Source organism: Solea solea, chromosome 18 (genome assembly GCF_958295425.1).
Source record: "Solea solea chromosome 18, fSolSol10.1, whole genome shotgun sequence".
Classification (NCBI taxonomy): domain Eukaryota; kingdom Metazoa; phylum Chordata; class Actinopteri; order Pleuronectiformes; family Soleidae; genus Solea; species Solea solea.
The window spans coordinates 7956423-7983256 of record NC_081151.1 but is presented as its reverse complement, the minus strand read 5'-3'; the positions used below and the strand labels follow the sequence as shown (position 1 = coordinate 7983256).

The 26834-nt window shown below is 47.3% G+C and overlaps 1 protein-coding gene across 2 annotated transcripts; it reads right to left on the bottom strand.

Moving 5' to 3' along the window:
• Positions 1 to 257: 257 nt before the first annotated feature.
• dync1h1 (dynein, cytoplasmic 1, heavy chain 1) lies at positions 258 to 26560 on the bottom strand. Of its 2 annotated transcripts, none has more exons than XM_058615989.1 (78): positions 26196 to 26560; positions 24583 to 24670; positions 24321 to 24494; positions 23972 to 24227; positions 23657 to 23843; positions 23302 to 23573; positions 22970 to 23197; positions 22196 to 22849; positions 21688 to 22110; positions 21409 to 21588; positions 21155 to 21304; positions 20896 to 21042; positions 20608 to 20748; positions 20322 to 20498; positions 20064 to 20174; positions 19823 to 19942; positions 19493 to 19732; positions 19187 to 19342; positions 18981 to 19094; positions 18784 to 18894; positions 18492 to 18701; positions 18258 to 18404; positions 18008 to 18174; positions 17725 to 17898; positions 17276 to 17630; positions 16990 to 17184; positions 16630 to 16912; positions 16442 to 16542; positions 16189 to 16348; positions 15821 to 16061; positions 15552 to 15735; positions 15251 to 15463; positions 14912 to 15150; positions 14675 to 14831; positions 14365 to 14589; positions 14047 to 14277; positions 13824 to 13964; positions 13481 to 13714; positions 13168 to 13374; positions 12957 to 13078; positions 12663 to 12828; positions 12381 to 12544; positions 12152 to 12281; positions 11635 to 11768; positions 11248 to 11362; positions 10997 to 11158; positions 10658 to 10872; positions 10353 to 10557; positions 10102 to 10275; positions 9872 to 9991; positions 9653 to 9773; positions 9220 to 9415; positions 8395 to 8512; positions 8093 to 8308; positions 7797 to 8009; positions 7478 to 7605; positions 7230 to 7383; positions 6967 to 7113; positions 6674 to 6824; positions 6314 to 6567; positions 6081 to 6215; positions 5888 to 5982; positions 5616 to 5790; positions 5455 to 5530; positions 5181 to 5341; positions 4972 to 5083; positions 4823 to 4883; positions 4614 to 4737; positions 4371 to 4484; positions 4103 to 4273; positions 3782 to 3999; positions 3572 to 3675; positions 2072 to 2280; positions 1715 to 1868; positions 1471 to 1613; positions 1217 to 1385; positions 799 to 920; positions 258 to 715 (listed from the first exon to the last, which is right to left on the bottom strand). In XM_058615989.1, exons 1-78 carry the CDS (start codon positions 26443 to 26445, stop codon positions 587 to 589), a joined length of 13920 nt encoding a protein of 4639 aa, XP_058471972.1. In that variant the 5' UTR covers positions 26446 to 26560; the 3' UTR covers positions 258 to 586. The 2 variants fall into 2 exon arrangements, with proteins under 2 accessions (XP_058471972.1, XP_058471973.1); XM_058615990.1 differs by lacking the exon at positions 9220 to 9415 and adding an exon at positions 8858 to 9053.
• Positions 26561 to 26834: the final 274 nt, after the last annotated feature.

Genomic DNA, 26834 nt, shown 5'->3' with positions numbered 1-26834 from the left:
AATATATCATTTGACTTGTATTGTTTTGATTATTATTGTGGAGGTTTTATGGTACAGGTTTCTCCACTACTCACTTACCCAGTAACATTGGAAGAAACAAGGACAGACACTAACAGGAAACATTGGGAATCTACTCATTAAAAGCCTTTATGGCCAGGTATTTTACTTCACTCTTTTTAAAAAAAAAATAGATGTGGCAGTAAATGTCATGCGATTCAAACATTCCCTACAAACAAAGAGCACACACGAGTCATCAGTGCAGTTCCTTTCCTTTTATTCCATCTAAAAACATACAAGTTCCTTCCTAAAAACACATGATCCTTTCAACTTTACTTTCCCCTTTTCCAACATTCCATTTCCCCGTCGTTTTTTTAACCATCTTGCAACATTTCCTCTACCTTCCGAGACACTTTCCAAACACACAATAAGAATGGCTACATGTTTAAACACTGCGCCGCCAACTTTCCTAACATCTCATACTGCTTTGTAATAGTGTGGTTAATGGGCGATATCAAAGTGAAGTCTACTCTAATGGAATCAAATCTAATTCAAGACGCCGCGGTCCTGAGGAAATGACTCGTCTTGTTTACTCTGTGCACAGGATGGCAACGCCGCGCTCGTAGAAGCTGTGTGGGTCTTCCTTGGTGGCGATGTCGAAGTCGACGGTGAAGATGAGGTCGGACCTCGTGAAGTTCAGGTAAACTGGCAGCGTCACCTGCGGTGAGAGGAACGACAGGAGTGAGGTGATTTAAAAATACACAGAAAGACATCTAGTCGCGTGTAAGTTCCTGTTCCTACCGTGTGTCTCTTCTCTGCATTGGTCTTGATCCAGCGGAGCTGAGTGAGAGGCAGCTCGGTGGAGATGGAGGTGGACAGAGACAGCTTGTTGTTGGCGCAAGTCGCTCCCTGCAGCGTCAGACCTGGGAGACAACGGAGAGCAAGCGGCGCATTAGAGACACTCGAAATATCACAGCTTGTTAGAAATGTTGTTGTTCAGCATTCAATCACTCTCCCACACCAAAGTCCACAGTGAAAATCAGCTTTTTTATTTTGGGGGGAAATTGGAACCGGAGTGGATGAACAACTCTTGTGTGCGTGTGATGTAAAATTAATGGATTTCTGTATGGACTTTGGTGTGGGGAATTGAAACAGCGGATATATTCTCAAGATATCATTTAAAAATGGCACCACTTTGTTTTGACTTGGCTAATCTGACCTTTGATGCCAAAGCTGCATGCGTCCAGCGCGGTGCCCTGGGCGGTGGTGACATTGACCTCGAGACACAGCTCCTCCAGAGACCAGCTGTTTGCCTGAGCCACATACTGGCGCGTCGCAGTGATATAGGCCTCGGGTACAAACAGGCTGCCCAGGCACACATGGATGTTCTGGAGAAGAGAAAGAGGACAGTGTTGTAACCGCTTCGGAGGCCACTGTTTTGAGAATGACACGGTGAACTGAAACCAAAACTACCTTCAGTTCCTTTGCTCCTCCACTGGCAGATGCCTGGGAGATGTTCTGCAGCTGCTTGATCCTCTCGCTGAAGTCTGCCACCCACTGGATCACAGTCATGGAGACTGGGACTGTGTAGCGACACCAGCTGCCAGGGAGGATGCCTACAGACACAAAACATTGATTCATTATTTATTATTATTTCATTCGTTTTAAAGTGATTCAGCTAAACCTGAACAAATCTGAGTGGAAACGCAAGTTTAACCTTTGACAAGGTCACTGATGAGCGTGCGCAGGTAGTTGGTCTGCTTCTTCTTGCCCTCGCACACGTGGACGACGTCGGACAGATTCTGACGGACCTCCTGCAGCATCTTGCCGCCCATCTTCACCTCGCGCTCAAAGAACCTGAACAGCGGGTCCTGTTGTGGTTTAGCGTGTGGACGGAGAAGACATGACATCACTTTTTGTGCTCTTGTCATTATGAATTGAGCACAAAAACATGTATTAAACATAAGCTATTTGACGGTTATTCCCACAGATGCTGCGCCGCTTCTTGCGGAGGCAATCACATCTTCAGAATTGCTCGCCCGCCAAGCACCCTCCCACTTCTCCCCGCCATTACCTTGATATTCTCGACTGTGCGTTTGAGTGGATTGACTGTCTGCGGCATGAGCTGCAGCCAGTTGCAGGCGGTGGTGTGGAGGATCCGCATCCAGGCCGGCTGAGGGTCAGAGGTGGACACAGCACGCTCCTTCTTCTCTGTCTCGTACGCGAGGTCGTCCTCATCCTCCAGCATCTGCATTTTCAGCATCTTACCCATCATGTCAGTGCCTGCGCAGCCCGGCGGATTGGGGCAAGTGAGTGGGCGAGGGAGGGAGGGAGGGAGGGAGGGAGGTGGTGGAGAGGTGGGAGAACAAGGCAATAGTGGGAAAGTAGGGAGGAGAAGAAATTAATTGCAGAAAAAAAAAACCACATAGTTTGACTCAAGGGAGTTTAAATTGAGCCAGAGGAAGGAGGACAAAAGAAAGGGGGCTGAGGCAGCATTTCAATCAAACATAGTCAAGTAAAACATTCCTGACCGAACCTGTGAAAGAAATGAACGTAACAAATGAAGGGATGACCAAAGGGATGATAGTGAGTGTGAAGAGGGGAGAGAGGGTGGTGGGGGTGGTAAAATCAATCTAGCAAAACAGGAAGGGAGGATGTAATGAGGAGTAAAGGGGACGGGGAGGCGTTTGGCTGTTTTGACTCCTGAACTGAGGGGAGGGGCGGGGAGAGTCTTTAGCAAAGCGACATGATGGCTGTGAAATACAGCTGCTGGAGGGTGAGGACACACACACACACACACACACAAACAAACAAACAAACAAACAAACAAACACACACACCTAGCCTTTGGGCAGAGCACCTTTGAAAGCACGATGGCTATAAACTGCAGCTATGGCGTCCATTCCGTACTACTACGTTTTCAGATAAAATAACAATCTGCGGCCAGGCGAGCCTTTCAGCTCCATATCAGTAATCTGCTGTGTACCTGGACCATTCGGGTGCACTGTGCACATCGGTGTAAAACTGATACTACGACCTACAGCGATGTAAAACTGGAACTGGAAGTGTGAACAGAGCTTCCTCAGTCTCTCAAGTTTTTGCAACCTGGTCGTTTTTAAACCAAAAATGGATTTTTAAACTCAATTTTTGGGGCTCTAAAAAAAACAGGGATGTTGTCGACTGTAGACACATCTGGAGCAGAAATGACGGAACCTTCACTAAACTTACAACATACAACCACTACAAACAAGAGCTACCTGTGAAACCTTATAAAACGAATTGGTGAAGTGAACGGATGAGAAGGTGAGAGATTAGCTGGGTTACTTCCAATATACTCTATGCCACCACACACAATGTTCTGCCCAAAGCAGATGCAATCACATGAGCTCCTGACCACGACACTGCACTTGGACACAAGTGTCAAAAGTAAAGTATTAAAGACACTAGGACAGAGAGAAAGAAAGAGATTAATGATCGATCTGTCCCATGATTCCAGACTGTGAGAGCAGAATGAGAATGTGCTGCGATGAAAACGCCAGAGAGCTGATGACAAACGCGATCGGCTGCGGCGTACCCTGAGTGGTGAGCAGGACCTTCTCGGCATTGCTGGGCAACCCGAGCCAGGATGGAGTTTGAGTGTCGGGAAGCATCTCGACCCAGTGCATGAACTCCTCACGTCTGTAAAAAAAACAAAAAAACAATAACAACAGGACAGACTTTCAGCATCAGACACAGTAGAAGCGGTGGAAATGTAACAAAAGGCAGAAACCAGTCGACCACTGACCGAATGCCATCGGGCATCTTGATGTCGTTGTGTCCGTCGACCTTGAAAGCCAGTTTGAACTCGCTGTCAAAGCTCCGCTTTGTGAAGATGCGGTCGAGGAAGGTGTTGAGCAGACGCTGGTCGAACTCGTTGTCGATGCGGCCGCCGTAGATGGACTGGGCCATGAGGGTTTTCAGGGCCGCCCAGGGAATCTTGTCCGGTGCGATGTTCTGTCGGCCCTGTGGTGTGCACGTGAAGGCGGACATTGCGACGTGGTTGTCAATTTCCTTCACCACACATCAAATCAATCGAATGAAATAAAATAAAACTTTATTGTCCAACCTTAGCGGTGTCATCCAGCCAGGTGTCGACGGTGTCACAGGCCGAGCGGAGGTCAGACTCTCCAAACTCGTATTTCTTGGACCATCCCAGTGGCGCATAGCGCAGACGCTCCTGAATGACTGCATGGAACCAAGCCAACAGGAAGTAGAGACGGGCGCGCTCGTTAGGAGCCTGTGGGAGAAATACAAAAAAAACTAATTTCGATAACCTACAGGGAGTTAATGAGTCAGCTTGTGAACTGTATGTCGGTGAAGTCGTTCCAGGTCACCTTGCACATGCGAGCCACAGGGATGCTGCTGAAGGTCCTGAGCATGTTGGCTTTGACACCAGGAGGAGGCTCAAACACAAAGATTCTTCCGGCACGAAGCAGATTGACTGGAACCTGGGGGGGTAAAAAAAAACAAAAAAACACTGACACTTTAAAGAGTGAAAAAGAGTTTGGTCCTAAAGGTAAAACTTAAATCTTCTATGCCAAAACAATGACCATGTCTTTACGAGTGATGGGATTTACCTTGGGGTTGATCTCCATCGTCAGGAAAAGCCGGAAGCTGGCATGAGGCTGCATGGAGTGGAGCTTCTTCTCCAGCTGCATCAGCCAGCCGGGAGCGAGATGGACGTTCTCCAACATCACCCACCTGCAGGATTGACAGAGTCAGGAGAGGTGGACAGGAAAAACAAAAGTACACATATCCACGAATGCACATCAGGAACTTTACTCGCCTTCCAGACTTGACCGCAGTGTTGATATCTCTGTCGGCCTTGTTGAAGCCCTCAGCAGAACCTGTGGAAGAACAAGTCATTTAACAAGATCCTCATCAGATGTATATCTCATCGTTATGCTTCACATAACGTTGGGGCTGATTTCTTACCGATAGAGATGGAAGTGATTTGTTTGTTCTCCTCAGCAGCGAGATCTCTGACCAGACCGCTGGCGTCGTAACCTGGTACAGAGCACATCAGCACCGGTGTGCTGGGCTTCACCTACAGACACACACACACACAAAAACATCAGCAACAACACTTTCAACTGCCCGACGATGACAAAGGCCCAAGAAATAAAGAAAATATTCAACGCTACCTCGCTGTCAACGATATTAGCCAGGTCCAGGGGCTGCTCGATGATGTTCATGAATGTCTCTCCGAGCACCTTTGACACAAAAATGTGCGACATGGCCAACAGACGGTCGGGATGGAAGGCGTGGATGAGCAACAGCTGATGCACTGCCTGGCCAATAGGAGCTGTGCAGGACAAGGGGGGGGGGGAAAGGAAGCAGGACAGTTCTAAGCACAGGAGTAAATCAAACACCACACCTGCTCGTCGTCGATAATTCAGTTTCCCAAATAAAACTCACTCGACTGCTTTTCCTCTGACCACAGATAAGGAACAGCCAGTTCGGGACTGTTGCTCTCAATCCACATGAAGAATTGCTGAAATATAAAACAACGGCGTAACAATCAATTAACGCAGTCGATATGCGAAGAAAGTAGTCATGTTCTCTGTGTCGATACTCACATCGTCCGCCTCGACTTTGTCCACCAAGTCTTTGAAAGCTGGCAGGCGGCTGAGGCGCACCATGGCCTCACACTGGTCCGAGGTCAGACCCTTCACCTTGGGCAGGGACATGCCAGTCAGGACAATCTCTTTGCTGCGCAGGAAGTGCTGGAACTCCGTGTCGTACGAGGGCTCACTGGGGGAAAAAAAGATTGGATTTTGAATGCATCGCGTGTTCGTTTTCATTTAAAGGCCACAGCTTTGAAAGCGAGGCAAGAGTCCTCGTGCAATACCTGGTTATGCCCTTCAGACTGATCTTGGCCAGCAGCATTGCAAAGGTGATGTGGTCCTGGTGCAGCATACCTCTGGCTACCCTGTTAAACGCCACCTACGTTTACGAAGACAGAGGAACAACATTCTCCGTTTTATTCACGGCAAGAAGAGAAAGCGAGTTTGCGTCTTGGTTTTAAATCCCAAGAATCAAACCTGGAAGAGGTCCTTTGTGATGACAGCGAGTCTCTGCGTGTGGTCAGTGATGCCCTTGAGGTTGGGGTTCTCGTACAGTACGGTGTGGTAGGTGTCCAGGAAAAAGTGGAGCGAGTACTGGTACAGGAAGTGCATCTGGAACCCACGGGGGAACAAGAATGTCGTTAGCTGCGACATGGCGAGTAAGATGATTTCAGGACGAATGAGTGACGGTAAGTGAGATCAACTCAGACCTGGTTGAGAGACTCCATGGTGAAGTAGATGCTGCTGCAGGCGGAAGACAGGGACAGATACTGCTGCGACACGGCCTCCACCTCCGCCATGATGATGTCCGTCTCCTCTACCTTCCTGGTCACCTCGGCCGCCTCCTTCTTCAAGTTCTCCAGCGTGGTGATGATCGTGTCGTCGTCGAGGATGCGGCCCTTGACCTCGTTGAGGGCTTGCAGCAGCGACTTCTCCAGCTGACGCAGACGCAGCTGGAACTCGCCTAAGAAAAAAAAACAAAAAAAAAAAACAACGACAGGAGAGTCAGTGGTGGTATTTGTCCGGATTAGCTGCACTGTGTTAGTTTGTGCAGCCATTTTGTGTCTCACCTTGCAGTTTCAGAAGGTCGGAGCGTTTCTCATCCACGTCGGGTCTCTCAGCCTTGAGGACTTCGTTGAGACACTGGCTCTGCAGGCTGCTGCGGGTCACGGTGAAGTTGACGAACGTCACACGGGAACACAAATCTGGTGGGAACTCCACCTGCGTACACAGGAAACACCATTTTTTGTTTTTTAATAAACGCTCCTTTACAGGGGGAAATGTTATATTGCGATCATTAGACATTTCTAATACAATTAGTTTACAACATCTATAGAAGAAACACGAAAGAGCATCCGCTCACCGTTGGGTCTCGCGTGGAGAGGAAGATGACAAACGAAGGCGACAGATCGATGTCCTGGTCTCCAAGGGTGATGAGGACACGTCCGCCAGTCCTGCGGACCTCTCTGTTCAGCACCGGGTTCAGGATTGGGTCATAACTTTCTACATCCTACAAGGCAAAAAAAAAAAAGAAAGAAAGAAAAGCAACAAATACAAATCCATGAAAAAGGATGTGGGAAAAAAACAAAAAAAAGCACAATAAATGTTCAAGGTCACTGCTCTCACCTGGACCAGCAGGGGGTTTCCAAATCGCAAAGCACTCTCCAGGTTCTTCCTGAAGGCGTCATCCAAGAAACTGGTCCTGGTGATCTTTCGCTCTTTGTACTCGTTCATTATGAACTCTGTGGCTTGGCCGGATGGGTCGATGATGAGTGGGTACCTAGAAGAGCATTGAATTTTAAAGTGTTTTCGTACCAGTTTCACAACCTATAACAATAATATTGCAATGGCAGTAAAAATTAAAAGACACCAACCTGTTGAACCTCTTGAGCATGATGGCGTTCTCAGTGCACAGGTCATCAGCTGGGAGGGAGTTGGCTTGCCAACGCAGCCTCTCATCAGCATTGGACAGATACTCAGTTCTGGCAATATCGGTGCGGAACTGTGGGAGAAACCGACGTCAGATGACATGGAAAAGGAAAATAAGAATGTAACGGAATTATAGAACTTAGCATGCATGAAATATGAATTGAGAGATCGTTTAAAACCACATTCAACGATGAGGAATATTCAATTAATGAGATTAAACTAGATCAAAAGTAGACGTTTCTGTGTTTTGAAAGCTTTATATACCAGAATGTTGGCCTGTTGCAAATGGTGAGACCAAGTCGTGAACAGGTTCTGTCTCATCTGTTGGTCAAAGTAGCCAGCATAGCTGATGAACGCCGCCGAGAGCAGACAGTCCCCGGCGATAGTGGACATCTGGTTCTTGAAGGTCTCGCTGGTCTTCTCCCAGCGATCCCTTTCAGCCGAGAGACTCTTCAGTAGAGCCGTGCTGCGATTCACCTGAAACGAGGAAAGCGAGCGGTTCAGGAAAACGCTGCAAACACACTTTCAGTTTGAAATAAGCTGGGGGTGGTGAAGCTTACCTTAGCCTCAACCGCAGCCAAGTCGGCCTTGATGGCCTGGGCCTCCGAGATGAGGACGGCGTACTCTTCCTTGTAGCGAGCAATGCTAGCCTCCAGTTCTCGGATCATGTGCTCGACCTCCTCTGCCTTCGTCTTGTTGTCCTTGGCGTCATCCTCAAGCTTCTGCAGCTCGCCGCGCAGAGGCTCCACGCGCTTCAGCATTTCGGCGTAATTGAGCTAGGGGAGCAGAAGATCGTCTGTTGGTTTATGATGTCGCACACTTTTCTCTCTTTTACCCTTTTTTTTTTGTTAGGATTTCTTACCTGAGCAATCGCCCATTTCACCATAGGCCCACAGGCCAGAGAGGCCCTGTTGATCTGTTCGTAGTTGTAGCCGGGGTTGGAGAGATAATTCTTCCTCATCTTCTCCCGGATGGAGTCGCTGGAAAAAGTAGACATAGGAACATTTAAAAACGAAAGAATTTCTCATTTAGTTACAAAAAAAATTCCATCAAAAATCAACATGAATCATAAAATAATTTCATTCTAGGCAGAACCATTTCAATTTAGTTTGTTTGGGTGAAATTTCTATATAAGAAGAATCACAACAATGGCCACTACACCAATGACAAGTTTCAGTAAAAGGTACCATCGGTTTATATTCTGATCAGATTATGTGCCAGAAACCTAAAATAAAATGATCACATGTGCCACTTGATTGAGACTGATTGAATATTATCTGGGCGTCCATTAGATAGCGACTAAACCGACATTTTGACACAGGTACCTCATTTCCTCAGAGGAATAGTTGACTATGCTGCTGATGAAATTGTCCCTGATAATAACTTGTCTGATTTTTTTCCAGTCATTGGTCTCCTCGCCCAGCAAAAGGCAAATGGACTCCAGGGCCAGTTTGACCGCGGCTGGCGGGTTGGTCATAGCCCGCACTTCTACTAGGTGCTGCCGCTTAATAGAGCTCACCGCTAGTTAGGTAGGAGGAAAGATGAAAGGGGTGGCAATAGGGAGGAGGAGGAGGAGAGTTTATGTCAAGACGACAGAGGGAATTAAAGACGGGGGAAAAGAAAGCGACAAAGAGGGAGAGGGCGCTCTTTAGTCAACAGTTGCATGATGCATTTTCTCTCATTTCACCTGATCTCCTCAGCAGAGAAGTTCACAATAGTGGGGATGAAATTCTCCCTCATGATGATCGATCTGATCTGCTTCCAGTCAGTTGTACTCTCGCCGAGGAGCAGGCAGATGGACTCCAGGGCCAGCTTCACGGCCGCAGGCGGATTGGCCATGGAACGCACCTCCACCAGGTGCTGCTTCTTAATGGACTTAACGGCTATCAACGGTCAGGTGAACGGGAACGGCGGTTATGATACGGGAGGCCAGTGATGGAAGGGTGGTGTAAGCAGAGATCAATTTGTTAACAAGAGTCCGCTGGACCAGATGTGACAGTGATACCATATTTCATTATTTTACCAGTACAAAAACGGTAATACAGTTAGTTGAGAGTCTACTGTTTATAACAAGCCATGCTTACGTGACATATCAATTAAAAGGAAACACAATACTGTACCATTCTGAGCCTCAATAACAGCAGGCTCCACCTGTTCCAGGTCCTCTTGGACTCTCAGCTGTTTGTCCTTGATCACCTCCTGCTGCTTGTACACAGCCTCCTGGATCTCCTGGCTCATCACCTGGAATCACAGTGTCAACAGTGTGAGTACATTAAATCAATATAATAACCTCTACAAAGCTAAAGGGAACACAGCCAACTCTGACAAGCTTCACATACCTTTTTCTTCTCAGCTTCCTGTTGGTCTTTGACCATTTTCTTCAGCTTGTCGTTGGCAGCGGCGTTCTTTGCCTCCAGCTCCTGGCTCTTGATCCTCAAGTCCCGGCGAAGCTCTTCCACCTTGTTGAGGAGACGTATGAACAATCAGGACGTTGCACGAAAGCAAGCAATGACATACGTAACAAGCTCTTCTAGGATTAAAAGAAATAGGTGCAATAAACTTATTTCACCTGATCGACGGTCTCCTTGATCTTGCGGAGGCCAACGTTGAGGTGCATCTGCTGCTCTTCCAACTCGCTGCGCTTCTCATTGAACAGGTTGGCGTACTGGTTGATGAAGTCCAGATAGTGGCGAGGAGTAATGGCCACGGTGTGACCGCCACGCTTGGCTAGACGGTTGTTGGCCTGGTAGGAGTTGCAAACAAATGTTAAGTACATGTGCATCAGCAAATAATACATCAACCACTACAAGTGCCCTTTACCTGGTGGAGCGTCTGATGTACAAACACGCAGCCATTGACGATGGCCTCGCGATGGGACGGTTGCTGGGGCAGTTTGTCATAGACGATGGGCATGTAGTCTGGAACTTTGTAGTTTGGCTTCTCCAGATCCATCTTGCTTGTGAACTCCTTGCCCACCTGATAAAGAGCCTCTGTGGACCAGTCCCCAAACCAGTTCAGCACACACCTGGTACAGGAGGAGAAGAAGTGTTTCCACTGAAAATAGAAACTCTACAAAAAAAACAAAACACCCTACATTTCTTTTGATGCCGCGGAGAATAATGTACCTGTTGAAAAGGGCGGGAGAAGTGGCGGCTCTGTCCTTCAGGCCTTCTGATGAGGGATTCATGGTGAAAACCACATGAAGGTTTCTGATAACCTGACTGGTGAACCACTTGTACAGCTCTTCGTGTGTGTCGAGCATCAGGCCCTCTTTCTGGGCTCCTTCCTTACACTGGGTCATCAGAGTGGCATACTCGTCTCCCTCAAACAGGCCAGGAACCTACAAATAACCAACCATTTAAGACAATTTAAGTTAGAGAACATGAAAACTACGCGCACACAACCCAAACAGATATCTTGATTGCCAAACATCAAATGATATGAGTACAATTTTGACAACTGACCTCTCCATTAGCCAGCAATGTGTTCATTCTCTCGAGGAAACCAGAATCCAGCACATTGGACTCATCCATTATAAAGGCTATCTTCTCGTTCTTGCAGCCTGAGCGACGCAGCACGGTACGCAGGTCCTCATCAAAGTCCTCCCCGGTGTATTTCCTGTGTACCTGGAAACACACACAAACACAGACGTAGGTAAAGCATACGTAGGTAGTCGAAACAATGACTTCAAATTCCTTTACATGCGTTTACCGACCTTGATCTGGTAGACACTGAGTCCATTCATCCAAGCCACGAAGCGAGACAGAGTGGTCTTTCCCGCTCCACTCACACCGATCAACAGCAGATGGCCCTGAGGCTGACGGAAGATTCTACAGGAGAACATCGCCTTTAAAAACTTGCTCACAGAAAATATACAGTATAGGGTAGGATATAAACGGGGGCTACTTTCACCCTTGAAACTCACATTCAAATTAAATGCTAAGTTTTGAAAACGTAGTGGTAGAACAGTTGGTATTAAAATGTCTTAAACTTGATTCGGGGAAACCTCGTAGTACCCAGTGATTTCCTACCCTGCTGTATACACGAATTCTGAAATCCTGATAAATTAGAGGCACTACTGAGCAACAAAAATTTTACATACCGGTCAATCCTAAGGACGTGGTCAAGCACCTCGTTGAAGAGCACCAGGGGGACGTCCAACTCCTCCTCATAAAAGACCTTGAGACGGGCTTTAACATAGTCCCTAAGCTCCTCCTGTTCCACTGGGATGTAGTCCTGAATGCACAAACGTGAAACTCAAATTTGGGTTCGAGAGAACGGAGGAAGACATGGATCGACTCAATTCAAACCTGACTCAGCAAATTAAAGAGTATCAGAAAGAAATGAATCGACTCAATTCAAACCTGACTCAGCAAAAAACAGAATGTGAGGAAAAAATTAATCAACTCAATTGAAGCCTGACTCAGCAAATTTAAGAGTAACAGAAAGAAATGAATTAACTCAATTCAAACGTTACTCAGTAAATTAAAGAGTATCAGAAAGAAGAATCAACTCAATTCAAACGTGACTCAGCAAAAAAACTAATGCAAGGAAATGTAGGAAGAAATGAATCAACTTGTTACATTATCAAAGCAGTAAAGACAACAAATCTGTTTTACCTTGGACAGCCAGTTGCTGTAGAGGATAGGCCTGTTGAGAGCCTTCTCCTTGTCAATGTTGGGGAAGTGTTTGAGAGCAACCATGTCAATGTTTTCATCTGTCCACCTTCTCTCTTCATCATCAACCAGCCTAGAAAAGTGCAAGACCACTCATGTTAATTTGTCAAAAGAAAATGACACCACATCGTTTATAGCGCGAGTAATAAACCTCTGAGTAACCAACACTCACCTGTCCTGGAAGAGGCGGAGAGCCTCATGGGCCCAGATACGGATGAGCCCCTCAACGGGCAGAGTTTCCAGTGGTCGCAGGGCCTCAAAGATTCCTCTCACCCAGCGAGTCATCTCTCTGGGAGAGTAGATGTAGTGGGGTTGTGTGTCCTGAGTGAACCGCTCCTGAGGGGTAAACGAAAGAAAAATTCAGACCGTGTCAAGTCATCGATGGAAGATACTATTGTGTCTGGGATCGCTCTAATAAATGAGCATGTTTCGCATCATATCGCCCTCGCTTCACCTGAGACATGATGTAGAACTCAACCATAGCAGCAGTGAGAGGCTCTGCGTAGGTACGCAGAGAGGGAATGAGACGCAGCATGGCACGGTTGAAGGTTCCGTAAATCTGGGTGAGAGAGGCCTGACCAGGATAGTCCACATAGACGACAGGAACATGACGCAGGAACCTAGACAGAACATTACACGTTAAGATTTGTCAACAGTAGATTTTCTAAGTGCAATTTCATGTGTCTTGCAGTTGAAATAACTCTTGATAAGTACCACTTTATGTTGGTCTAAGTTAAGATCACTGTACCTGTGTGAAAGAGGCTTTCTGCCAGGGTCAGTAGGAGGATTACAGGCGCCAACAAACTGGATCCTCTCCAGTTTGACCCATGTCTGGTCTGAGGTGCGATAGAAACCTCCATGTTCCACCATCTGTGAAGAAACAACAAGGGAGTCTTTCACATACAAGAACTGATTTACGCATCAATCCTGCGGCTACAGCTGTAAGCAAAGTATCTCACCTGTCTGAGGAAAGAGATGACTCTCTGCGTGCCGTATTTGTCCATGTCCGGCAGATTGATCTCATCACAGAACAACACCAGCCACTTGCCGAGCTGGACGGGGGCAAGGACCACACCGTTCGGGGTACGGCGGTACTCACAGTAGTGGTCAAAGGTCTTCAGCAGCAGCTCTGGGGTGGTGGCACTGGAGAAGTTCAGACCAACAACCTAGTGGAGAGGAGACAGAAATGACAAAATACAATTTTAGATTTCATTTTTTTGCATTCAGAAAGGTTAAAAATGTACATAAAAAGATTTCTGAAAGGTCTCTGACCTCCATATCAGGCAGGGCCCTGAGGGCACTGAACAGAGTCATAGTCTTTCCAGAGCCAGGGGGTCCACACAGCACCAGTGGTTTGTGCTCTGCAAGCCATGTGTAAAGCAAAGCCTCGTGGCGGACGGTGTCCAGAGTGGGAACCACGACATCCGGGGACGCCACCTTGTGGGTCTCCACCTCAATGTAGGGCACCTTGCCCTGCCAAGACTGCCATTCACCCGAGATGCACACCTGGGTGTAAGGGAATTAAGTTAAGTTCACCTCTTTGACTTTCTAATACAGCAAGCCCAGCGTTTCTTTATTTGGTCAGATAAATGAACTGTCGAACACAAAGATGTACCTCGTAGTCAATGATGGGAACATTGGGAGCAGCGGGCAGGGGCACGGTGGTGATGCGGCGGATGTATTCTCCGAGCTCTGCTCTCATCTTCAGCCGTCCATCACCAGAGAAGGACCACAGCACGGCATAGATAAGATACCTCTGAAGGAAGAGAACACGAAAATGAATCAATTGTGAAAAAATTAAAAAATACTTACATCAAGAGCAGAAGACGGCGTTTTACCTGCATGTATCTCTCTAGCTGTTCGATGGGCATGGGGAAATCAGGGTGGTTGTTGTTGTAGAGAGCCACATTACGGCAGGCCTGGTGCAGCATAGAGCACAGGGAACCCAGGCAGCGCAGGCGGGTGAAGTCCATGATGTGCTCCATCTTGGAGGCGTGCTCTAATGCCTTGATGACGAGGCCTGTGGAGGTGAAGTAGGGCTGCAGGATAGATGCAACGTCGCGCTGGATCTGGGGCAGAGAAAAAGACGGGCAGCGGTGAGGAAACTTTGTGTTTTTTTAATATCGTTTCGCTTTTCTGCATTTCCTTCCTCGCACCTGCAGCATCGGTGACGAAGTCTCATCCTCGTCCTCTGTGCTCTTCCTCTTGCGCTGGGCTTCGTCCTCTCCCTCGTCCAGCGGGATGCTGCGAATGCGAGCCAGGAAGTTGTTGAAGATCATGTCTGTGCTGAGGACGTCCTCGCTGAACCAGACCATGCCACAGCGAGACACAGTGGCCAGCGTGGCATACTTCAGGTCCTGCACTTCGAACATCACACGCACCTGTGGCGCAAGAGCGGAACACAGAGTAAATAGCAAGCACTCACCCAGCGGGAAAGACTCAATTTAAGTCTGTGTGTGTGTTTACATTGGGAGGTAAGCTGAGACGCTCTCCGTTGGGCAGAGTAAGAAGCTTGTTGTCATCCAGGACCGAGTTGAGATTTTCAACCCACTCTGGGTCGACGTCACCGTCAAAGATGATCCACTGGCGCTTCTGCAGTTCACCACGAACATTGTCAATAATCCTAGAGTGGACATAAGGAGTGTTAGATTATCATGTGCAAGATAAACTACATAAAGCATCTGTGCTTGTCCTCAAACTCACTTTCTGAGGATGTGCGTGAACAAGCCGTCAGTCCATTCGCGCGTGTTGGGGTCCAGGGTTCCGTACAGGTGATCCTTGCTGATGGCCTTGGGGTCAATGATGTAGGCCACGCCCTCAACTCCTTCTAGCCTCTCCAGAGCCTTGAGCAGCACCCTCCACGCCAGGGTCTTTCCACTGCCTGAAGGTCCCACCATCATCAGGCCGTGGTTGATCTGTGTGATCTGGTACAGCTGGAGCACCTGGAAGAGGGAGAATTATAAATAAAAGTTACTCAAATGATGCAGAATTTAATCCTCGACATCTGCGGTAAAGCCACATTGAGTCGGTGCCGCGACATACCTTTTCCACCCACATGCTGCCAACATCGTCACCATCTCCGTAGGTGAGGTACATCTCATTGCAGACCTTCTTAAGCTCCTCCCTCAGTGCGGTCATCTCTCCACGGTGGTATTGGACTCCGGGGAAGACGTCGGACAGCAGGCTGAAAAGCAGTGGGATGTCCTCTGCCACCAGCTTGGGAACCATGGTCTCGCACACACTCTGGATCAGGATCTAAAGTAGACGTGACACATTTAGTGAAACAAGTTCCTCACATTTGTTACCTGGATTAAAAAAATTATGATTTTTAAGTTTTTAATACCTCCTGTTCGGGAAGGTTCTCCGCTATCTCGTTCTCATCTACGTTCTCCCCGCGCTCGTGCTTCTCCCGCTTGATCCTCTGAATGCGCTCGCGCTTGACGTTGCCTGCGCTGATCAGCACACTCTTCAGAGCTCGCAGGCCGAAGTCGTAGTGACTCTGAGAGGACAACTGCTCGTCGCACAGCCTGAAACGGAGACAAGACACTAATGCAGTTCACAACAGCAGCTACGGTCTTCTCAGACCTTTAACTGGACAAACACGGCACATACTTGAAGAAGGGCACAATCTTCTTGGCGAGGGTCTCGGCAGTGCGGAATCCCTGCGAGTAGAGCATGACCTGTGCGATGAGCTGGCGGTCGGGCTTGGTCATGGCCAAGCTGCGGAACAGTTTCTTCAGATTGTCGGGCAGGTTGGAGCGGCCGGCATAGCCGGGGTTCATGGTGATGAAGATGGCCATGTCAGGGCTCACCTTCACCTGCTTGTTCAAGAGCTCAGTAGTGACGGGTACACCTGTGATGGAGAAAAATGAGACCTTAACTAAATCTGCAGTTCTCAATAAATGCTGTAAGTATGCAGAAGGTAATTTTGAATCATAATCTTGGAGATTATCCCCCCAGTTACCACTCCTGGCACTTACTCCTGTCTCTGTTTGGATTGCTGTGCTCTCTCAAGGCCACCTGGATGTATTGCACCTGCTGGGAGACAGCGGACAACATTCTCTCCTCCAGACGATTGAACTCGTCGAAGCAGCCCCAGGCTCCCACCTGACACAGACCCACGAAGATACGACCCATGGCCTAACGAGAGAGACAAGTGAAATGATCAACAACAACCAAAAAAAAAAAAAAAAAACTGGCTTAAATTAGCATTAAAACAAAACAGCGACGTACCTGGAAGTCAAAGGTCTCATCACAGTTGAAGACCAGGACAAAGCGGCCGAGCTGGTGACCAAGGGCTTTCACGGACTCGGTCTTTCCGGTACCGGCAGGACCTAGATGACACAACACAAATTTACTTGCGAATTCGTAACTATTCATCCACACTTTCTTGTCCACAACGAAATATGTCAATTTCATACCAAATGGTGACCCGCCGAGGCGAGCCTCCAGGGCCTGAGTCATGGTCAGATAGCAGCGGTCTGTCAGAGGCGTCTGGACAAGCTTGTCCTGGACTCCCAAGTACTCAAAGCCATAGTTGAACTTGGCATTGGCCATCTGAATGGACAGCTGTTGCAGGACATCCGTCTGCTTGGGGTCAAAGTAGAAGCGCATCTGGCTGAGCCACTCAAAGGACTTGGGGTTGTCGATCTTGTTCTTGATCAGAGTCCTGGTCACATCGCGCTGGTGCACCAACTCGGTGATCTGAGGGGAAGCGGAAGAGGGATTAAAGGGAGTTTACCACAGAGAGAAATTCTAATTTCAATTAAGATCTCACTGACCAAGTGCTCCAGTTTCCTCCTGCGGAGCGCTGGCTGCTCCATCAGCACAGTGTCTGCCAACACATTGAGGGTGGCCTGCACATTTGACAGCACTCCATGCATCGGTGTCATGTCCCCACCACCAGAGACGGTGGTCAAAGCCGACTCGATATTCTCAGACCAGGCAATCTGGGTGGAAAGGACCACCAGCTGGGCCTGTAAAAGGATGAGTGAAAATGTAAAAAAAATATTAGATATTATATTGAAAATCTATGTTAAATATAGAGTAAATGTTCTCAGTGCTAACCTGGTAGCGATCAATCCAGTCGATGTACTGGCTCAAGTCTACGGCGGTGCCCTTGTTGAAGCCTATGACCTCTGTGACCGACTCAGCCAGCAGCTTGGCCAGCGTCACCCTCATCTCCTTCTCCACCAGCGTCAGCCACTCGTTGATCTTGGGGTGCTTCGTGATGGAGACTGGCGTCTTGTAGACCACCTCTTCGCCCTCCCGCGAGCAGATCCCTAGCACCTCAGTGTTGTCCTCATTGAGCAGAATGCTGGAGACGCCGGCAAACATTTTCTTGAAGTGTTTCTGCAGTTTGGCGACATTCTTGCTGTTGCCAATGATCTCGAGCAGGTCCTCATCTCCCACAAAGTAGAACCTGTGGAAAAATGCAATAAGTGAATGCATGACTCAACAAAAATGTATCCAGAAAAGTGATTCCACATGTAAAAAATAATGAATTTTCATTATACCTGGGGAATGAGGATCTTTCTCTCTCCAGGTATTCTCCAAGAGCTTTCTGGATTTTTCCCAGCAGGTCAGCGAGACGCTCCAGAGACCTCTGTACTCCTTGAATGTTCAGCACATCCATCACAAGAGGAGACTTTGTCACCTTCTTCATCAGAGCCAAGAACTCTGTGCTGATACTGCGGAATAAAGACAGAGATTACATGAACATCATAGATAAGAATGTTCAGAACTAAACTGATCACTTCCCCATTAAATCCTTTCAGTGTTCAAATATGGACGATTTACCTCTGGAATCTCTGGGTTTCTACTGGCAGCAGATGCTTGATGTCTGCACTGCCTGTGAAGATGCCTTCCAGGTAGACCCAGCGACGCTGGACGTCAATCCAGACATCGAACAGCGCCATGATGCGATTCAGCTTGTCCTCCCAGCTCAGGGCGTCTTCCTCGAAGACCTGGGGGAAAGGAAACAGAAATGTTTGAATATTTGTACAATCTCAAACAGTTGCATCAAAGAAAAGGCAGTACGATCATTTACCTTGTAGTATGGAGACAACTTCATGGCAGACACACTGTTGATGTGTTCTTTGACCTTGTTGAAGAGGTCGTCCCACCCTCTAATCAGGCGGCACTTGTTCTGATAGTTGACCAGGTCGAGCTCGTACGAATTCCACACTTCACGGATCTGAGAGCCGGCAAAAACACAATTGTTGTTATTGTTTTTTTACAAAAACGACACTGCATCCTCTCTTGGGGACCCTCCCCTCTTCACCTGTTTGAGGAACTCCTCCAGTGCCATCTCTCCCTGGGCTACCAGGAGAACATCCTTCACCACCATCTCATTCCTCTGCAGATCCACATCCCAGATCTGTCCCAGGGTCAGCTCAGACAGGACCCAGTTCACATGCAGACGCTTCATCAGCTGCTTCCAGTGGCGGTCCTTCAGAGCCTCCGATTTCAGCTCGATCACCAGCATGTTGACCTGGAGAGAGAAAGAAACGGGTTTTTTTTACGAGACGTTTTACTTCAGTTTGTAGGAAACTATTTCTGGAGAAGGAACTGACCTTGAGGTATCCTTTAAGCAGCCTCTGGACAAACTCGTAGGATGCATATTGCCTCAGTCTTGCTTGGAACGTTTTCAGCTGGTTCAGAAGCCCATCCAGACTCTGACGAAGCTACAATTACATGAGGAAAGTTATATAAACTAAAAAATAGACAAATATAGATTCAATTATCTGAAAGTACACTGTGTTTTTCTTACCTTGCGAGGCTGCACAGACACCCATGGCTGCTCCTTCATCTGGTCGATTTGGTCCCAAACCTTTGCCAGCTCAGACCACACCTCCTTCAGGTCATGCAGCTCCTCCAGCGCCACCTACGGATCAACACAAAGAAGGAAATTAACCACCGCCCCCAAAGTTTCTCATATGGACACAATTTCACAACTCAATTCATCCTGTTAATTACCTGCACCCTCTCTTCACTGGCACTGAACAGGCCAGTATCGGTGAGCTCCAGGGCCTCTTTGGCACGGGCGCACTTCTCCCTCTCAACCTTCAGGCGACCGAAGTTGCCCTCGTAGATGGTCAGAGACTGAAGAGCCTCCTCTGGCCGCAGGTTTCCCTGTTGAAACAGGTCATTAGAAAGACATCAAAGCCATTTGAGAAGTAGTAGAAGTAGTTATGTAGCCAACAACTGGTGAAACCCTCATAAGTATGACAATAGTATATCGTTTTTCAACTATAATACAATTAGATAACACATGTTGCTTACAGCTACTGGTTTGGTCTTCTCCCAGTCACTGAGCAAGTCCGTGGTGCGGTTTTCCACGGCCTTGTCCTCCTGAACAATCTTCAACTGCAGGTTGGCCACCTGCTGCTGGATGGCAGTGTCCTTGCGCTTCATTATGTCGCTGAAGGCACCCCATTCACCCTCAATGTTGTCAATGTAGAGCCAAGACGGCGGGAACTGGAATCTCTGCTTCTCCAGCAGGCGCTGTCCGTTACGGAACAACTAGTGGCGGAGGAGGGTGGGAGAATCTGATTAAATTGTCCTGAGGCATGCAGCTACGTAAGGATGCTAAATGTTGCTGTGAGTACTCACGTCCACATTTTTCTCAAACTGCTTGATCTTGCGCTTCAGTGTCTGGACGTACGTTATGAAGTTGACGGCATCTGAAGTGCTTGCAGTGTCCACAGAATGTTGTTCCAGGTCTTGACGGGACTTGAGGAAACAAAAAAAACAGAAGGCGGTTGAAGAAAATTGATGTAGTTCACTGAACTCATCAGTTACTGATGTTATTAAAAAGACAACACTGCATTTCTAAATGATCATCATGCGTTACCTTGGAGATCTGGGCATGGAAGTCCTGCATGTTCTGGCCGAGCATCTGTCCGAACTTGCTGAGGACTTCTTTGTGCCAGGAGTCGTACTTCAAGTTGACCTTGGACTGGACCTGTTTGTGAAGATGAATAAGAAGTGATGCGATGAAATTTCTTCAAGACTTCTGGATAACTATGACCTGCATGAATGACAATCTGCACATCTTTTCGGAAAAAAAAGGCTTTCAAATACAATAGGTAGACAGGGGCGTCATCATTACCTTGCCATAGTCAATGATCACAGGTCCAAAATCTTTCCGCGTCTCTGCGTTGTCAAACGTCCCGCGTGCTTTTCGGATTTGGACCAGCAGCGCCTGCCACTTGGTGAGATCCTCACCCAGTCGGTTGTAGATGTTCTCTGCCTGCATGTCCCACAGGCACTGGTACTGCAGCCAGACCTGGACATGGCCAACAAAAAAAAGAGTTTGTGTAAGGAATATTGTGGATGATCATGTGCATGCAGAACTGCCAATTCAGCAGTAAAACTAAGACCAATGAGGCTCTTACCTTGACATACTGCTCCACCTCACCGACGATGTCTTCCACTGCATTATAGGCCTCCTCTATGCCTGCAGGCCCGTCTGGCATTCTGGTCAGAGAGTTTCTATAGAACTTCTCCTCCTCTGACAGCTCATAGTGGACACCCACCTGGTAAGAAAGGACATAATTACTTAGAAAGAAGAGTGCAGTCAATCCATATGTCTCCATATATTTTATCTAGGCAGCTGAATGGCAAATATAAGTTGTTTTTGTTTTCTGCTGTGAGACTAACATCCGCTTCCACAATGCATTTACCTGGTATCTCTGACTCTGGATCCTGGGGAGGGAAATGATGATGTTCTTCCAGGCAAACATCTCCTGATAGAGCTTGTAGCGGCAGTCCTCAATTGGTGGATTCAGATAAATGACCTGGTTTGTAATCCTCAGCTCATGGACAACATTCTGGAGATTAAAAAATAGGGGAAATCCAAGGTCAGCTCTGTCCACACACACACCATTTTCCAGGTTTGTATGCTTCTCAAATTAAAAATGCTTGGAGATACGCAATGTGTACCTTGATCTTGGGCTCTCCTCCAGGTTTGTGGCTCACTTGTGGAGCCTCCGTGTCCATGTCCACATCAGCCCTGTCCTCCGCCTGGCCACGAAGCACCTGAGTCCAGGCCTTGAGGCCAGCCTGCAGACGCACTCCCAGGACGCGTTCAATCTAAGAAAACGACAAAATAAAACATTTTCAAAGCCATCCACAAGGGTTACAACGTATTTTTCAAATATGACAGTGTCTTTTGCCAGTTATCTCATAGCGCAAACCTCAATGTCAAGCTTGTTGACCCAGATGGGCAGGTTGGAATAGGAGTGCAGGTTCAGGTCATCCACTGCCTTCTGGACTCTGTTGAGGATGTCAGTGAAGGTCTTGTGGTCAAACATGCAAGTGTCCAGAGAGCGAACCTCCAGATCTATTTTCTCCTCAATCAGCAAGAGGTCATCCACCTGTAACCAACATAACATGCAAAAACATAAACTTTTTCATTAGAAAATGAAGCAAGTTCGTATTTATACAGAAAGTACACAAAGAATTGCCACACTGACCTTCTCTTGGAAGTTGAACACAGTCTCCGCGAGCCTCTGAACGTAAGGATCCAGCTTGTAGGACTCCCAGACCAGAGTGATTCCTTCGGTGATGAGAGCCTGGACCTCTTTCTTCAGTCCAGCCACCAGCAGGGAGATTGAAAACCTCTCCTCCACCTTCTCGCAAGTGCGCTCGTAGGTGCGAACGCTCTCAATCAAAGAGATGGCAAACGGGTACAGCTGGTTAGCCTGATGGGCTTTGTTGACGATTGCCAAGGGAACGCGGAAGCTCAGCCACTTGAGGTTGCGGACCTCTTTGGACAGGGTGATGATCTCGGGGAGGAAGTTGACTTTGAGCTTGAGCATGTTTCCGGTGCGTCCACGGGCACGGGAACTGTCAATGGTGAAGATGCGGCCAGAGACTCCGAGGTTACGCTGCTGCACCTAATTTAAAGTCAAATGGATTAGTATTTACAGAAGAAGTCAAACCTTAAACTTAAGCAATTAGGATCAATGGTCAACTTCATACCTTGCGAGCCCAGTCGTCAAATATCTCTTGAGTGTTGAGTTTAGCCCTGAAGCTATCACCATCCTGCTTCAGCTTTAACCCCTCCACATGATTCTCCCAGCCTTTTCCCAGAACATCCTCCACCCTCTTCATGTAGGCAGTCAGCTGACGATCGATCTGCTTGGCCCAGATGATGGATCCAGACACAGGTGGCAGGTCACGGACATGGCTCATCTTACAGGCCTGGCTCTGAGGATACTGCACTTTGAACTTGTCGTGCAGGGACTCGATGTCGTCCTTCACGCGCTGGATCAGCTGCGTCTGGTACTCGCGGATGGCACCGCGGATGTGAGGACGCACGAACAACGCGTTGAAGCGGGAGAAGATGCGGAACATCTCGTTGGCGTTCTTGGCCGTTCCCAGCTGATCGCGCAGGCGGGCTGTGATCCGTGTCTCCACGCGGTCGATGCGCTCGTCATAGCGCTTCATAGCGGCCTCCCAGGCCTCCATGCCTTCCTTGGACACATCCAAACCATCAACCTCTTTGACGTTCTCGTATGCCAGGTTGACCTCCTCGATAGCATTGGCATCAGCCGCATCAAAGAGAACTCCAGCCACCTTCATATCTTGAGGCTCAACTGTCTCTCCAGGAGCATGCTGAGGTACAGCGGAAACCTGGACACAAAAGTTACCAGAAAAATACGAATGTTTATAATTAAAATATGATTAAAATGGTTAGTCGGGCCACCATGGATCGCTAAAAACACTTGGGGTCCAAAAATCTAAATATTTTACCTGAGGCCTCAGCACACGGACAATGACAGCCCTCAGCTGCTCGTGCTGCCTTCTGAAACGCCTCATGTGGTCCAGACGTGATTGGAGCTTTCTGTGTGCAGGGCTTAGACGCCACACCATCTTCAGGTTCTCCTCTCGCTTTCGTTTCACTATGTCCCTCAGAAGCACCTGGAGTTTCTCGTACTCATCCTCCCAGGTCTGGAACACCTCGAAGCAAGCCACCATCACCTACACAAAGAATGTTAATAAGGACATGAGGACAAAAGCAGCTGATGGAAGCGCATATATCTGAGGGTGTGTAATTGGATTTAATCTATGAATGGAGATCCAACCTTTTCAAATTCCTCATAGGCAACGTGCATGAGCTTCCTGGTGCCCAGAACCTTAAGGAGCTGGGAGCTCAGGTCCCTGGAGATAGCTTCTACAAGACGCAGGGCTCTCTGGATAGGATACTTGGTGTTCCTAATCTTTTTTAGGTGAGTGAATATTGCCATCAGAGCCTGGCGGATCTTATCAAGCTCAGAGGCAGAGAGCAGGTCATTAAGAGGGAAATCCTTCATCAGCGGATTGTAGTCATTGACCGTTTCCACAGCCTGTTTCAGACCTGTGAGAGATAGCGAAGGCAAAATTGTTCATCGTTGTTTAAGTGCAAAAGCAGCGTTTTTTTTATAAATTGCTATTACTCACCAGTGTCGGTGTCAAAGCTGACCGTAGCATGGAAACGTTTGCCATGTTTGAGGATGTCCAGCGTGAGCAGAACCTCTGGGCTCTCTCTCTTCTCTTGGATCCTGTTCAGGGCTCTTTCCAGATTCAACCAGAAACTGATCTCCTGCAAGGCTGTGCCTGAAGCAGGGTCACGGTCGAGCTTTGTCACCTGACAACGGGACGGATGGAGGAGGAAAATGAACCCAGTGGTGAATGTCAGAGAAAAATATAATTCCACATACCCACTACAAAGGACAACTTCGTTTAATTTTAAATAAACATGGGAACGCCTCACACCTTTTGGATCTCCCTGATCCAGCGGTTAACTCCAGACTGCAGTTGGTTCAGAAAGGTCGGGTCCTCCACTTTGTCTCCGAAGTCGGTGACCTTGGGCTTCTCCCCGCGCTCATAGCACTGCTTGGCGATATTTGCGATGCTGGCGTGGATGAGCAGGCTGATCTCAGGGATCTCGATGTTCTGCTGCAGGTGGAGAAGTCCCATCTCCAGCTCAGCAATCTTCTTCTCCACTGAGGGAGCCATCTTATCCCCATCTCTATAAAGGTGAGGGCAGATATGTACATGTTTTGGGGGACTTTTTTCACCAATTTTAACACAAATTAAATCATAATCGCATGCTGAGATTTACCTGTCCGCCTTGCCAGACTCGCGGATATAGGACTTGAAGAACGGTGCGACAGCGTTGCTGATGAAAGAGTGGAGCGTCTCATAGGGAGAGTCCTCACTCAAGGTCAGAACGCGAACTTGGGTCGATATGGGCTTGTCTGCGTCAATGACTCCTGTCCTCTTGATTAAAGCCAAGCTTCAGGGAAGAAGAAGAAGTATTTAGTGTGTGTGTAACGTGAAAGCCAAGGTGAATTTGCAACCACTTCTTTCAATGCATAATTTACCTGTTGGACTTGATGCCGTAGTGTATGTCAATGTTGATGTTGTAAGTGATGCACTCTTTCTCCTCCTCTCCTTCATCTCCAACATCCTCTGTGTAAAAAAACACAAAAAAAAATGTCTTAACTAAACAAATACAAAATATTTTTACAAATAATATTAAGTGCACACACCCTCTCTCCTAACATGTGAAAGTTGTCCGTCATGCAACACAGACAATCAAAACACATAATGTGCATGAGATGTGTGTTGTACTCATTTTCGTCACTATTGAGTTTGATGTTTTTTAATTTAAAAGATATTATATGGAATCCAGACACGGATTGCCGACGTCAGTGTAGAGAAGGCCTCGTTAAAGTAGGATGACTGTGCATTCAGACAGTTTTATTATTGGTCAGGCCACACCCTCTTTTGCAAGTGAGGTAAGGGCTTGGAGGAAGAGAATAGCATCAGCAGACACTGCACCGTCTGCAATGCAGCAGTGTCGTTAGCAGAGAAACATGAATAAGCTGAGGCAGTGACTGTCTCGCTTGGGACTGAGAAACCTAAGGGATCAAATTCAGCCCTGGCTGGCTGGTCACGTGGAATAACCCGAAAATTCAGCACATATATAACACATTAGTTTGGCTGAGGATTAATCTTACTTGAGGCAACTGAAAACAATGTGCTCATTGCCACAAGCTGGTTCACATGATCAAACCTCAAGAAGGTGGGCCCTTCTTCTGACAAAGGACTCCTTATGTTTTAATTAGCACTATTATCTGCTGTACAACACTGGCACCCACCATCATTTTATTTTTTAGAGTATTTTAAGCCATTGAATGGTCAGAATCCTGCTTATATCTGTGACCCGTTAATATAGCTGACCCATTAATCTTGTGAAGCATTTTGTGAATTGCATTCCTGTAAAATGTGTAAACACGTTTGTATTAAACTACACCACCTTAGCTAAAGTTAGCAATTACCAGTCTTTAAACGTAAAAAAAAAATAATAATAAAGCAAACAATTAGCAGCTTCTTTTTGTACAGTGTAACCTATTTTCATCTCTACACTCATTGTGATGTAGCTCCAAGAAATTAAACTATGTGATAATAGAGTTGTTGTTTTTTAATTATAGCAAGTCATGTTAGCATTTATTGGCTAGCCTGGATATGTATGACACATCTTTTACTCCCTCCTACTCGCAATCATCATTTCAGACATTGTTCCTTCTTAAATATGCATTTGCTTCAGTTGTAGCTGCAATTATTAACAATTCCAACCTGATATACTCTGACTAGTTACACAATTAAGTTGCAAATATATTAAAATCATCTGAAATGACGAACCTCTTACATGTGAATGGAAAAAGGTTCGTTTTAGGAGGAGTTTAGTGGATTTCTGATATGACAATTGTGGATATATATGTGTATGTGGATTGTTTATTTTGTCTATGAAAGAATTGAATTACGGGTAAAAACGTCTTGTCAAATCTTCCAAATAAAACCCATGCCCATGACTAAGACTCTAACGCTTTGTTTTGCAGCCTGCTGGTGACTAAATGAGTGACTACACAGCGTTGCGTACATAGAAATGAACTGATTTTCTCATCATGTCAGCGCCACGTTCTAAAAGTACCTTTAAGGGCACTTCTTTCGACCAGGATGGTGTGGACTTGAGGATCGGCGAGGAATTTCCTCATCTGCTCCACGGCGCTCTTCTCCTCTAGGGCGGTTTCCAGTGAGGCCGGGGCCTCGCCGCCATCTTCCAGGAGAAGAGGCACCAATTTGCGGACGTGCTTCTGCAGGACCGATGGATCGGCGACCGTCTGGACGGCAGACACCTCCATGGTGCCGGAGTTTTCCTCCGTCCCCCCGCCGTCGGACATTGTGTGAAACGGTCAACAACGACCTTTCACAGGGTGAGATTTCGTGTAGGAACAGAGCGAGAACTGTGAGAGCGACCGCGGTGACTGCAGACACTGAGTGACTGCTGCTGTCAAAGCGCCGCACCCGTGTCTGGAGGACTTTATCTGCGCAGTGGATTGTGGTACTTGAAGTTCGAATGACGAGTATCTCGTTGGAATATTCTCAAGTAAAACTACAATTCCCATAATGCAATTTTTTCTCACTCTTTTTTGTTTTACTAATTTTGACAGATGGGATAAAACTAAGTTGACGCCAATACTTTGGTTTCGTTTCATGTAAATTGATTTTGAAAAAAGGGAAAAAGAAAAAAAAACGTAGTTAAAGAAAAATGTTTTTCACTCTGCTGTTA